Source organism: Columba livia, chromosome 7 (assembly GCF_036013475.1).
Source record: "Columba livia isolate bColLiv1 breed racing homer chromosome 7, bColLiv1.pat.W.v2, whole genome shotgun sequence".
Classification (NCBI taxonomy): Eukaryota; Metazoa; Chordata; class Aves; order Columbiformes; family Columbidae; genus Columba; species Columba livia.
In genome coordinates, this window is record NC_088608.1 from 16,758,416 (window position 1) to 16,772,126 (window position 13,711).

A 13,711-nucleotide genomic window follows, 5' to 3' on the forward strand; every position below is an offset into this window, starting at 1 on the left:
GGGGGAAACTGAGGCACAGAGAAGTGGCTGAGGCCAAGGTCAGCTGTTCAGAGGGGACCCAGATGTCCTGGCTCCAGGCACAGATCCACGCGCAGCTACACAAGGATGGGACGAAGGAGACACTGAATGGCTGCAACCCCCTCCCCACATCCCCCCCAGCCCTGGCAGAGCTCCCAGGTCCCCGACGCAGCCCAGCTGGGCAGAGGAGGGGGGGGACACACAACCCCTCGCAGCTTGTGAAAGGCACAGCAGTTCCCCAAACCTTCTGCTGATTTGGGGTAGGGGAACACTAGTGCCCCAGGGGCAATCTGGAGGCATCTCTCATCCCCCAGCACTTTCCCTACAGTGGGGCTGCAAGCCCCCTGGCCAAATCAGGCAGGGGGTGGGTGCTGGGGTGAGTTTGCCTTCCTGCCCCTCCTCCTCGGGCAGCCAGGGGGCAATGCTTGGCACCCAGGGTGGAGGGGTCCACACGCAGTCAGGGGAACCCCGGGCGAGCGATGAATTCCAGGTTGATGGGCTTGTCGGCCACCAAGACAATGCGGGACACAGACGTCACCTCCACACCACGGGGGTCCGGCCGCACCTCAAATGCCTGGATGATCTGTGGGGAGAGGGAGGGTGGCAGTGCCTCGAGGACTCCCTGGGGTCCCCATCCCAGCTTGTGGTGAATTCCCTGGGGTGGGGCATCCGCACTCACCCTGGCGAGGGCCAGGTGCATCTCCAGCTCAGCGATGCGGCGGCCGACGCAGGCACGGACCCCGTAGCCAAAGGGGATGGAGCTGAAGGGGTGGTGGGGGGAGCCGTGGCCCCGGAGCCAGCGCTGGGGCAGGAACCGTTCGGGCTCAGGAAAGTAGGTCTCGTCATGGGACATGGCATAGTGAGCCAGGACAAAGAGGGTCTATGGGGTGAGAAAGGGTGTTAATGCCCCCTGCCTGGCCCTGTTGAGCACAGGGGGGTCCCCAGGGCATGGCCCTCACATTCTTGGGGAAGTGGTAGTCTCCGATGATGATGTCCTTCTCATAGAAGACTCTGGCGTTGGTAGGCACCACGGGGTAGACCCTGGAATATGGAGAGAGTTGGGGGGGAGCAGGACCCATCAATGGGCCCCAGGGGGCAAGAGCTGCAGGCAGGACAAGGTGGAGCATCTCCTGCTGCTCAGCAGCTCCATCCCCCTCCCCAGCAATTGAAATCCAGCCTTGCACCCTGCCTGATCCATACCCCATGTCTCCCAACACCAGCCACCTGGGTTGGTGCACCCCCAGTGTGGGGTGAGAAGGGGCTGCCCCTGGCCCTCGGGAAAGGGCCAGTGACTGGAACCCTGGGGCAGGGACAGGGCTGGGCTGTACCTCAGCGTCTCCTTGATAATGGCCCGAAGCATTGGCATCTTGGGGATATCCTCAGGACCGGGAAACCGGTCAGGAGGCACAACAGCTTTCAGCTCCTGGTACAGGGTCTCCTGGATGCCCGGGTCCCGGGAGAGGTGGTACAGCGCCCAGGACAGCGTGTTGGAGGTCTGGGGGAGCAGAGCGCCGAGGGGAGTGAAGGAGTTGGGACTGGTACATGAGTAGCCTTGTGCCAAAGGTGCACCAGTACAGCATACAACAGCCCCCTGCTATTGGTGTGCAGGGAAACTGGGGGTGAGGGGCAGTGAGTATGGGGGAAACTGAGGCAGGGAGCAGAGGACTGGGTCTGTACTGACCGACCTCTGAGAGTTTCACCCCATGGGGTATCAGACTCCCAACCCACCAGCCCAGAGCTCACAGGAGCTGGAGAACATGCCTGAGCATGGCCCCACAGTTCCTCCTCGGTGTGGAGCTCAGCAGGGATCCCCTGGCAGTGGCTGCCCAGCTCTCACCGTGTCCACACCAGCCAGCAGCAGCTCGGCCACGCTGCCATAGACTTCGTCCAGGCTGAGCCTGCCACTGGCCAGCAGGTAGCTCAGGTAGCCTGACACCTCTTTGCCCCGCTCAACCTGCCCCTCCAGCTCCTTCATCTTCCGGTCAATCAGTTTCTTGCCTGCAGGACAGAGGGCAGGAGCCAGTGCTGATCGAGCAAGGACAGCCAGAAGAACAACTGGCCAGACACTGCCCCACTTTTGAGGGTCTTTAAGGAGCCCAGTACCACCATACCAGGCTCCCATTGTCACTGCTCACCGAAGGCAAAGATGGTGTCCCAGCTGTCCAGGTAGCGGTCCCAGAAAGGCAGCACCTTGCGGCTCCAACGGGGCAGGACGGTGGCAAAGATGGAGTTCTTGAACATGAGGTTGATGGAGTCGATGAAGCGCTGGGTCTCAGCAGGGACCTGCTGCTTCAGGCACCCAATTCGGGTCTCGAAAAGAATATAGGAGATCCCTGTGGGGGAAAGGCCTCATCCAGACTCCTGCAGGGATGGGAAGAGTGGGGCACAGCAGAGGGGGGAGAACTCCCTTACCTTCCAGGGCGAAGCGGTACAGCAGGTTGGCCACATCCCCCACCAGTACTCCTGAGGGGCTGCGGCGCCGCTCGTCCCTCAGCCGCACCATCAAGTCTGACACCACCTCCCCGATGGCATCTGCGTACAGCACTGCCTCCGAGGGCTTCAGCAGCCGCTTGTTGAGGACCTGGCGCAGGCGGTACCAGCGCTCCCCTTCCCTGCACAGGGACAGTGCTCAGCACTGGAGTACAGCGGGGCAGGGGCCAGTGGCTGGCAGCAGTTTCCCAGTCCCCAGGTACATCCTCCCCATGTCAAGCTGGAACCACCCCAGGGGTCTTTCCACCTCCCATGGCCATGTCTTTCTGCTTGTGGGGGGCATGCTGCTGGCAGGAGAGGGAGCAATGCGAGCTGTCACCCAGGCCCTACACCTGAAGAAGGGGCAGGAGCTGCCCCGCAGAGCACAGGCAGGGCAAGACTCACTCAGTGAAGGGTCCATAGGGCAGGTGCCGGGTGTCCCGGTGCTCCTTCCACAGGGCCATGTCGCTCCGCATGGGGTACTTGCCCTCCTGCCGCAGCAGCTGCTCCAGCACCACCGGGCTCCCAATGTTGATGTTCTCATAATGCCCAAAGGTTGACTTCCAGATGGGGCCGTAAATGCGCCGTGACATCAGCTGCAATGCATCAGAGCACAGCAGGGTGAATGGGGCATCAGGGTGGGGAGCAGAGCTCAGCATTGGGGATGGATCAGTCCCTCCCTGCCCTGATCCTGCCCTGCATGTGTCCAGCATGTGCTGCACCCATCCTAAGGACCCCTCAGCACTGGGGTGCTGGCACCATCCTTGAAACGCTCTACAGATGGCTTGGGCTGGTGTCTCCAGGCACATGTCCTCTACCAGTGCTAAGCACACCAGGAACAGACCCCTGACACAGGCTGGAACATCCCTCACCCACCCCAGAGATGCATGGATGGCCTGGTGGGTCTTTTGGGCAGGCAAGGCCAAGAGGGGACAGCAAGGACAAGGACAACTACCAAGCACAGGGATCTGTTGAGACACAGGGCCATTGCAGTGGCTGTCAGCAGGTCCAAGTCATGCTGCTTCCAGGTCTGCTCAGCTCAGGGACAACAGTACCCGTGTGGGTCCTTGAACCCACCACCTGATAAGGGTGGTTAGTGATCAGTGCTGGGAAGGCAGCGCAAAGCTGGGGCAGGACTGGGCTGCTCATGTGGGCAGGTTCCACCCCTGTGGCCACAGACTCATAAGGCAGATAAGGGACATCCACGAGCATCAGCCCTGCTCTGGGCTCTGCCAGCCACAGCTTCCCTCTCCTTGGTTGCACCCAAGGGTGCACCTATGCACTCCCAGAGCCCCTGCAGAGCAGGTCTAACCCCAGGGGGCTGAGGGGGACCTAGCAGGGAAGCCCTGGTCCCCATTCCCGGCAGCTGCGGGGATGCACGTGGTACAATCTCCCTTGGTGACTGACTGCATCGCAGCCTGCGCCCGGATTCAGCTGGATTCGTCACCACGGGGAGACGTTCCTCGCATTTGGTGGCAGGAGGGGGAGGGATGCGGCCGCCCTGGTGCTGCAGGCAGCTTGCTGGGCAAACATGCCACACAGGCCACAGACAGCCATGGCCAAGGCTGAAGCCTGTCCACCAATGGCTGCTGGCATCTGGGACCCAGCACAGCACGGATGCAGGAAAGCAGGGCTGAGAGAAGCCGGAGCTGCCAGGATCTGGGGAAAAACACCTCTGGAGCATGCTGGCATCTGTCCGCCGAGCCATGCTTGGAGCCCCAAGGGCAGGAGGGAGCAGCAGAGAGCTCCTGTGTCCACTCCCCAAGACCCTGCTGCCTTGCGACAGCCCCTTCTCTGAGCAGCACCACCCGGTGCTCTGCGGTGCTGGGGAGGCCTGATCCTGCATGCTTCTTCAGGCCGGTCAGAGCTCCAGGGCACTCGAAGACGCCGCCTAGCTTGCAGCCAGCCATGCCCATTGCATACTTCATCTGACATATGAGGAAGTATTAACAGAAGAAAACAAACACCTCTGCCTGTCGCACCCCTGCCTGCCTGGGTACCATCTGCCCCAACACCTGCCCGGCTGCCTGTCCTCTAAACAGTAGCTTGTTGCCACCAGGGGAACTCAGGCTGACCAGGGATGCCAGGACCCCATGAGCCACCCCTGAACCTTTGTCCTCGCCTGCCTGGCCAGCTCAGGGATGCTGGTGCAGCCCTAGGCTGGTAGGACTCTCACAGGACCACCCGGTTCTGCGCTGGTCCCATTCCGTGCTTCTTGCCCCAGCGTCACCCCGCGGTGCAGGTGTGCTCCCTGCTGCCCAGTCCCTTCTCTCCCCCGCCCCGCCGCTCCCGCTCAGTTCCCTGCCTTCCCTTGTAGGCTGCTCCCCCTCCGGAGCCCATCTCACCCTGCCCCCAGCACGCACCCACTCCCGCCCTTGCAAAGCCTCCCCTCACGCATAGCCCCTTCCCTGCAGCCCACCCAGGAGCCCCTCTACCCCACGCACCCCCCCCAATCCCCCACCCCCACGCAGCCATGTAGGGTCCCCAGGCCCCCGCGCACCCCAAAACCCCGACCCCCCGCACACCCAGGGTCGGGCAGCCCCGGCGCACCTGGAGCCGGTGCGTGTGCAGCAGGTAGCCGCGCAGGAAGAGCCAGACGAAAGTCCGGAGCAGCCCCGGCCCCGGTAGCTCTTCTGGTCCCTTCAGCCGCGCCGGCCCCGCCGCCGCCGCTGCCGAGCCCCCGGTCCTGCGCGGCGTCCCCGGGCTGCTGCGCGGCGGCGGCGGGCGGGGGCGCAGGAGCAGCGGCAGCAACGACCACCGAGCCCCGCCACTCGGGCCCGCCATGCTCCGTCCGTAGCGCACGGGACGGGGCGGGGCGGGGAGGCACCGGGAGCAACGAGGGGCGGCACCGGGGGCGGTGCAGGGGGCGGTACGGAGGTGGCAACCGGGCACCGGGCGCAGCGCACCAGGAACCGAGCATCGCGCACCAGGTACCACGCACCGGGTGCTGCGCACTGGATACCGGCCCCGGTACCGGCTGCAGTGCACTGTGTACAGGATACGGGTGCTGCGCAGAGTCACCGTGTACCGGGCACCTTGTGCCAGCTACTGTACACCTGCTACCAGGCCGTGGATACCAGCTGCAACATACCGGGGACTGGTTCTGGCACACTGGGCACCGTGTGCTGTACATCAAGTGCCATACACTGGGCACCAATCAGTGGCATCACATGCCATGCATCGGGCGCTAGGTACCAGGAACTGGCACCAGCAGTATTGGGTGCCATGTGCTGTGCACTCCACCAGGCAGCTGGCGGTCAGCACTGGCAGGCATGGCAGGTACAATGTAATGTGTGGCACCAGCATCAGGTACTGCATGCCAGCCATTGCACATGGGCAGCGGGTGCTAGGCACTGCTCACCAAACATTGTGCATTGTGTGCCAGCACCAGCAGCACATACCAGCACTGGGTACCACACCCTGGACCCTGCACACCCTGCAGCGGCACCAGGCTCACCGCTGGACCTGCTCTTCATGGCTGCTGCCCCTCCTGGCTTGAGCCCTCCTGCTGTCTCTGTCCTCTGCCTGTCATGCCCCTGTTCCTGCCTTGTCCCCTTGCAGCGCAGAACGAAGCCCCAGAGAGCTGGATCCAAGCTGTCTCAGCGCTTCCTCTGGGTGCTGCCAGTCAGGAACCCAGATGGAGAGACCTTGGCGTGCCCAGTGCAGCATTTGGCAACCCAACCGGAGCTGGGTTTGATTTCTCATTGCATCAGGGACGGCAAGGCACCAGCTCCTGCCCAACCTGGAGCAGGCCAGGCTGTCCAGCCAACAAGTAGGGCTCTACTGTGGTGGTGTCTGGGGCCATGGGTGCAGGGTGCGCTCCCTCTGGCCAGCCTGGCACTGACACCAGGTCCTGGGGCCATAGGGCAAGGAACTGCTCTGCCCAGCTGTCACTCCTGGGGTAGCTGGCACCGTGCCTCTGACTGGGACATCCCAGCGCTGATCATTAACCACCCTTATCAAGTTGTGGGTTCAAGGTTCTGGACACGGAGGTTTTGTCCCAGGTCACAGCCCCGTGTGTGATTGTTGTCCCTATTTGTCCTGCCTCACTGTAGGACGGGGGATGTCTTAGGCTGGTGCCTGACATGCTCCCTGCCAGCGCTGCGGAGGCTGGCAGTGCGGGATCTGGGCACCTTTGTGCCTGCACACACCTGAGAGGGACCCCAGGCTGGGACAGACAAGTGTGAGCGCCTGTCGCCATCTCATGGCTGTTCCCAGCCGGCTCTGCAGCTCGGCCTGCCCCAGCCGAGCCAGAGCCCGGAGCAGTGGGAGAGCCCAGACCTGCTGGGGCTTTCCAGCCTGGCTTTTGGGACTGTCGCTCCCCGTGGCAGGGAATGTCTTGGCCTCTCCCAGCCTGCTGGGGCTGCATTCCCCTTGCTGGGGAGTGGGACTCCACCACCTCTTTCAGTTTAAAATCATTGCTCCATGCAGAAACAGTAAAAACTACAGGCCCTGGTAAAAAGTCTGTCTCTACTTTTCTTATAAACCTTGCATACTGGAAGGCTGCAATGAGGTGTCCCAGAGTCTTCTCTTCTCCAGATTGAACCCTGATGCTCTCAGCCTTTCTTCATAGGAGAAGTGCTCCAGCCCTCTGACCATTTTCATGACCCTCCTTGGGACCTGATCCTACAGATCCACGTCCTTCTTGTGCTGAGGGCCTCAGAGCTGTGGACGTCACCTCCCTTGCCCTGCTGGCCCAGCTTCTTGTTTTGCGGTCCCAGATATGAGTGGCTTTCCAGCCTCTGACAGCACATTGGCAGCCCATATACTATTTTTCGTATGTCAGTAACCCCAAGTCCTTCCACACAGGGTTGCTCTCCAATCCATCCACCCATCCATCCACCTATGCATCCACCCATTCCTCCCTCTCACAGTCTATACTGGCTCTGGGGGTTGCCCCGACCCGGGATGCAGGACCTCGCACTTGGCTCTTTGGAAGGACAAGTTTTACGATGGCAGCGCTGACCACGGCGGCTCTCCAGGCCGGTCCCCGCTGTCGCCGCAGCCCGGCCGAGGCGGCGGGGTACCGGCAGCCCAGCTCCTTCGCGCTGCCGCCGCTAGGCTGCGCTCCCCGCCCTCGGACGGCTGGCAGCGGCGGCGGGGCCGGCCCGGGGCTCCGGAGGAGTCGGCCGTGAGGGAAGGGGTGGTCGGCTGAGTCAGACACCCCCCCCGTCCGCCTCAGCCGCCTGGCGGGGACTTCCGAAGGGAAGAGGCTGGGCCATGACACATCCGCAGCTGGAGGATGCCACGGGGAGCTGGGGGCATAGCACGCTGCCAGGAAGCCAGGCACCCCCACTGCGGGGCTAGCCCTGGCCCCCCAGCCTCATGGCAAGCTGGACAGAGGCAGGAGACTAAATGTTGAGTTTACCCATATGGATGGGGAGCTGGGGGTGGCAGGTAACATCCTGTGTGTCCTCCTGTCTCAGTTATGCTATGACTTCACTCGTCCCACAGACACACCATCAGGTATGATGTCACCTCACTGGTGGGGTCTGTGGGTGCAGAGAGTGGCGCAGTGGGACCCCCACACTGCTGCGCCCCTCTGCAAGTAGACCTCCACCCATCCACCACACACTGCTCATGGGATGCTGCCCCCAAGGTGGAGGGTCATGGCTGCTGGATCAGAGTGACAGCTTCTTTGCATGACTTGTGCAGTGTCATCCAGGAGCTGGAAACTTTTCCCAGGGCTGCATCTGCTAAACTCCCCCACTTTGCTCTCCCACAGCCAGGGGAACAGGGAGTCCCAGGGGAGGGCATCCCCTGACTCACCCCCAGGACAGCCCAGGCTGTGAGAAGGCTGAGCCCCATGTCCCAGGGACCATAAATAGCCCACAGCACTTAACTGGAGATGGCCCATCACGCCAGCTGTGTGTCACTGCACTGTCACTGCCTGAGTCATGAGCCCTGCTGGAGCCAGAGGTGCTGCACAGGGGGAACATGGGGAGATCCAGAGGGATGGAGACATATCTCAGGCCTGGAGACAGCTTCTCCTCTCCTTCATAGACAGTTCAAGCAGAACCCTCTTGTACGTCTCCCAAAGGTTCCCATCCTCCTGTTTACCTCTGTCTGACCCCTCAGACCAGGGCAGGGGCTTGGGGACAGGACAAAGGTTTTGAAACAAGAGATAAAACAACCAGCACAATGGTTACCCCCCTGCACACCACACAGGTCTCAGCACCCAGCAGTGAGCTCTGCTCCAGACTCTGACCCCCTTCTTGCCTTGGGGGCCCCGGCAGGCCAGGACCTTTCCCCGAGGACCTGGGAGCAGGACGCCAGAGTGAGCCCCCGGCTGGCGGCCCATTATCGCAGGAGACGGGAGGCAGCCCCGGGTTGCTCTCAAGTGGTCCCGGCTGATTAGTGACTTCAAGTGCCTATGGAGTTATTCTAAGTCAAGTAGGCGTGAAGGGAGCCGACCCTGTGCCTGGCCAGCCTGGCACCTGTGATACCAGTGCTGGGCTTTGCTGGGGCATCCTCCATCACCTCTGCTCCCCACCAAGCCCTCTGAGACAGGGAGGTGTCCCCCTGCTCCAGACACTCTCCCCATCCCTTACTCCTCTTGCAAAAGGCTGTTTGCTCCAGCCCAAAGCAAACCTGATTTTATCTCCCAACTCCAATTCCCTTGGCTGTGGGCCATGGGCGATGCCTCCCACGCAGAACTTGTGAAGCCCATTCGGGGACCCGCGCACAGAGCGGGCTGTGTACGCTACCACATGACATCATGTTTACGGCCCGCAGGGGCCCAAGGACACCCCCTCCCAGCCGCATCGTTCCCAGCTCAAGCAATGTGTGTCTTTCCCGCAGCTCAACAGATGGACATGAGGGGAGCTGGAAGCAGCAGGACTGGCCACAGCACTGTGCCTGCCAGAGAGGGGTGGTTTCACCTCCACTGTACTGCAGGCCGGTCCCCGCTGGCCTCAGTTTACCCCTCTGGGCAGTGGAGAGAGAGGATCTTGTGCTAGCAGCGAGGGTGCACTGCTGCAGTGGCACAAGGTCAGACACTCAAATTGTTGCTCAGCGAGAAACACAAATTTTCTCCCCTTGGGATGTGGATGTTCCTTTCTCTTCCAGGACAGAGCTGGGCTTTTTCTGTCGGTGCACGAAACTGAGATTTTGGGGAGAGAGAAACAACATCCAGAACTGCAGCAACTCACTAAAGAGTGTTAGGGCTAGCCTTCCTCTCATCTGTCCATCTGTCCATTCATTCATCCATCCACCCTCCCATCAACACTTGCATGCAGCTTTCTATCTCACAGCCATCTCTCCATCCATTTGCTGAGCTGCCTGCACACTCACCCGTCTATCCCATCAACAAACACATGCATCCCTCTTTCTGCCCATCCCCACACATACCTGCTCTTCCATCCAGCTAGCCACACACCCATCCGTCTGTCCATCCTCCCATCCGTCCATCCATCCATCCATCATCTGCCTGTCAGCGTACAAGTGATATCCAGCCACCAAACAGCCCTTCCCAGGGGTACAGTGTGTGCCCATATGTGTGTGCACATGTGCATGGGATCTGCTGGCCACGCAGAGCACCACAGGCAGGGATGTCCCAGGCTGTGTCCAGCTGTGGGGCAGGGGCTGGGAGCACCAACTGAGGAGAGGCAGGGGACCTGTCTAATTTAAGAACAGGCCCCACGATTGCTGTCAGCACCGGGCAGCTCTGATCTGGGGACAGGTCCTCATCAGCTTTGCTCACTGCCCGCCAGCCCAACATGAAAGGGCTCTGTGCCTCGATAAGGTCCCAGACGCTCAGCCTTGGTGGTGGGCAGTGCTTGCAGTTGCGTCCATGAGACCCCCAAGCAGTGAACTGGTGTATTTGCATCAATCAAAGAGTTCAGCCCTGAGGGCTGCCCTCTGCTTTGGGCACTGGATCGTGCCCTGTGTCACTGCCAGCTCCCACTGGTGACATGAGCCCGGGGAGGGCTCTGTCCCCACATCTCCCCAGCTGCCACCAGCTCCTCTTCTAGCCGTTACTCCACAGTGGAGTCCCCTGGCCACGAGTGGCTGCAGATGGGGACCATGTTGTTTTAATAAGATCATTCTCCTCCTGCTGTGAGGTCGCAACCCCAGGCTTATGACATCACAGCGCGCTGCCATGGAGACACTGAGATGTCACAAACACAGCTCGATGACCTCACTGCAGGAGTGGGAGATGGGGCCAAACTGGGTTTGATCACCAGTGTCCTCGGGAATAAAGGAGGGGAGGGATGCTGGGAAAGTATGCGGCTGCTGAGCGCTGGGGTGTTTGGGTTGGAAATCGCCACGCTTTCCCCACAGCGGGAAGGGCCTGTTCCTTCCTCCCCCCTTCACTCCCTTCAAGTGGACGGAGCCCCCCCTGAGTCCTGTGGATGGGGGAGCTGAGGGAATGGGGCACCCCCACCCCTGCCCTTGGGGCCACACGGTAAGGAGCAAGAGCCAGAGCTGAGTACAGCGCTGGGACACCAGCTTAGGGATAGAGCGGGGTTGGTGGGGGGTGGCTGTATCCCCTAGCACGTGGGGGCACTTTGAGGGGTGCTTTGTCCCACCAGCAGGATGGGAACCACTGGGGATGTTCTCACATGGGGCAGGGTGGGTTGGTGTCAGAGCAGGGGGTCTCCTCTTCCCCAGGGGAAGCCCAAGGCCATGCTGCTACATGAGGACATGATTCCCCATCACAGCACCCCACAGCTACACCTCAAACCGTCCCTTGACACTGCCCAGTCACCCAGCAGCCATCCCCTCCGCAGCCCATAACCGGCAGCATCTCCTGTGGACCAGCCACATGCCAGCCCCCCCTGCCCCATCACCCTTCCCCACCACAGCGCAATTCTCCATTCTCCGCACCCAGACCTTGCCACTGGGGAAACAGCAGCTGGTTGGGGGCCACCAGTCGCCCTGCCTCTCTGCTGCAGGGTTGCAGGGGTGCCAGCTCCCCTGCTACATCCTCCATCATTAATTTCCATCAGTGGCCAAGCAGGGCTGGGGCTGCCCGGGGGTGGCCGAGGAACACGGCGCTTTCCCCTGATAGCAAAAATAAATACATTAAAATTCTTGCAGGAGGCAGAAGAATGCAGGACGGCAGGAAAAAATTGTTTTATAATTTGTAATAACATAAAAGCCGGGGAGAGGGGGGGCAAGCTGTGAGAGGCGAAGGAAGGCAGAGACAAAGGATCAGCCACGGTGGAGAAGGTTGCTCCAGGGTTGCAATGGTATCCCTGTCGCTCATAGCCCTGGCTCAGTGTTACCACTGTGACCTTGTCCCCTAAAGAATGGGTTACTTTGGGTCTTGTTGCAGAAGGGGGTTGAGCCAGGCTGGTCCTGGGGCTGGGGGATCAGGCAATCACCCCCTGGTTGCTTAGGCAGGTCTCAGTATCTCTGTATCTCAGATTCCCCCTTGCTAAAGTGGGATTTTTATGCAACTGGGAGAAAAGCTGGGAGGCAAGGGTGGACCCTGGGCATCCCCCTGGTCCCAGCTCTCCCGGTACAGGCAGAAGGCAAGGAGCCCTCCTGTGCCCATTCCTCTGCACCGACCCAACTCAAGGGGTTTTGCCACAGGACCCAGGTGATGGGGCCAGTTCCCATATGCATGCTGGGGGTATCACAACCACCCCCAGTCCCCTCCAGCCTCACTCAGGGCTGGGACGTGATAAGGTGAGTCGCTGTGCACCAGCTGCACCTGCTCGCCGGGACCAAACTCCCCCTCCTCCCACTCCTCTCTTCAGGGCAAAATCAAAGGGATTTTTCTGCCCTTAGGAAATCAGATAAAGGCTTCTCACCTGCCCCATGCTGCCTTTGTGAGGAGGCCTGGCACTTGGGGCAAGGGGACAACAGGCACTTTCAACACGCAGGCAGATGAGCTGTGTGTTGCAGTAGGCAGCCATGAAGCTCTGCCCACAGGGGCTGGGGCCCCAGGCATGGTGTCAGCCTGTCCTCAGCCTCAGAAGGGGTGTCCCCTCCTGATGAGCTGCCCATTACTGACTTCTGACTGTTGTGATGAAGTTTCCATGGGGCAAGTATTATGGAGACTGATAGGTGAAAACAAAAGACCCGGGGGACCAGATGTGATGCAGTAGCCCAGATGTGGTGATCAGCTAAGGAAATGTCTCTATGTCCCCATGTTGGGGCCTGGACAGCCCAATCCTGGCCACCATGCCAACGGTGTAGACAGGTAGCCTAATCCCTGTGTGGGAGGGCAGGGAAGGAGCAGGTGGGAAATCTACACATGTAGTGGGAGTCTCCTGCCTTCTGCACCCAAGAAGGAGAGGAGAACCATGCCAAGCCACAGATAAAACCTGAGTCATTCATCGCCAGATACTGCTGGCAAGGAGTGAATGTGCCCAGGTGAAGGGGAGAAGCTGCTGTTGATGGGGTCAAGGCGAGCACTAATGGGCAAGCCAGGGGCTAGAGATGGGCAGGAGATGTGGGGTGATACCCTCCCAGGAAGGGGAACAGAGCTCTCAGTTCTTTCCTGGAGGAAGGAGAGCCCACCAGCAGTGAGGGTGCTCTGCTTTGCCCTGCACTGGTGGCAGATGATACTACATTTTAACCGAGTTGGCTGGATGCATGCTCAGTGGAGGTGGGGGCAGAGGTGGATCAGGGTCCCCCAGAGCAGCTGTCCTAGTGCTCGGATCTGTGGCCCCAATGCTGCAGGGCTGCCAGCTGCATCCCCAAGCTCTGCTGTGAGTCACAAATGGTACAAGAGGAAGCATAGACCCTGGGCTGAGCCCTGGGAAGCCATTCCCAAGGCTGCTCAGGAAGGAAAAAATTGGGGTGGCAGCCTACGGGCACCAGCTCCTCCTGTCCCCAGCCACCCAGCCCTGGTGTGGCCCCCAGCTACCTCCCAAGCCTCTCAGCTTCCTCCTGCCCCAGGCAGCTCCTGCTACCTGCTGTGATCTGCTGCTGGGGACTGCCTCCCTCCTGGGTCCCAGCTGCACCTGAGATGAGATTATCATAAACAAGCCGGTTCTCCCTGCACTCTTCTTCCAGTCTCTTTACCCCTGGGGCTTGCTCCTGTTACCCACCTGTGTGTCCCACTGCCCCAAGGATGTCTCCCCAGAGGAACTGAAGCCAAGTGTTGGGAGGTACTTTTGGGGGGGAATCACTCTTTCAGTGTCTCCAGGCAAGACAGACTGGTCCAAGAGCAGGTAGCACCACAGTGCCAGGCTTGTACCAGGCAGACCCAGAACAGGGACAGGGGCCAGGAAAGGCTCTGCTGGAGGGCAATGAAGGGGCACCAGGT

At 60.8% G+C, this 13,711-nt stretch overlaps 1 protein-coding gene across 1 annotated transcript; it reads right to left on the bottom strand.

Moving 5' to 3' along the window:
* Positions 1 to 28: 28 nt before the first annotated feature.
* On the bottom strand, positions 29 to 5,310 carry LOC102085729 (sterol 26-hydroxylase, mitochondrial). The gene is made up of 9 exons (XM_065070717.1): positions 5,038 to 5,310; positions 2,893 to 3,083; positions 2,431 to 2,630; positions 2,154 to 2,351; positions 1,856 to 2,016; positions 1,347 to 1,513; positions 978 to 1,059; positions 698 to 898; positions 29 to 601 (listed from the first exon to the last, which is right to left on the bottom strand). Exons 1-9 carry the CDS (start codon positions 5,269 to 5,271, stop codon positions 476 to 478), a joined length of 1,560 nt encoding a protein of 519 aa, XP_064926789.1. The 5' UTR covers positions 5,272 to 5,310; the 3' UTR covers positions 29 to 475.
* Between the last annotated feature and the right edge of the window lie 8,401 nt (positions 5,311 to 13,711).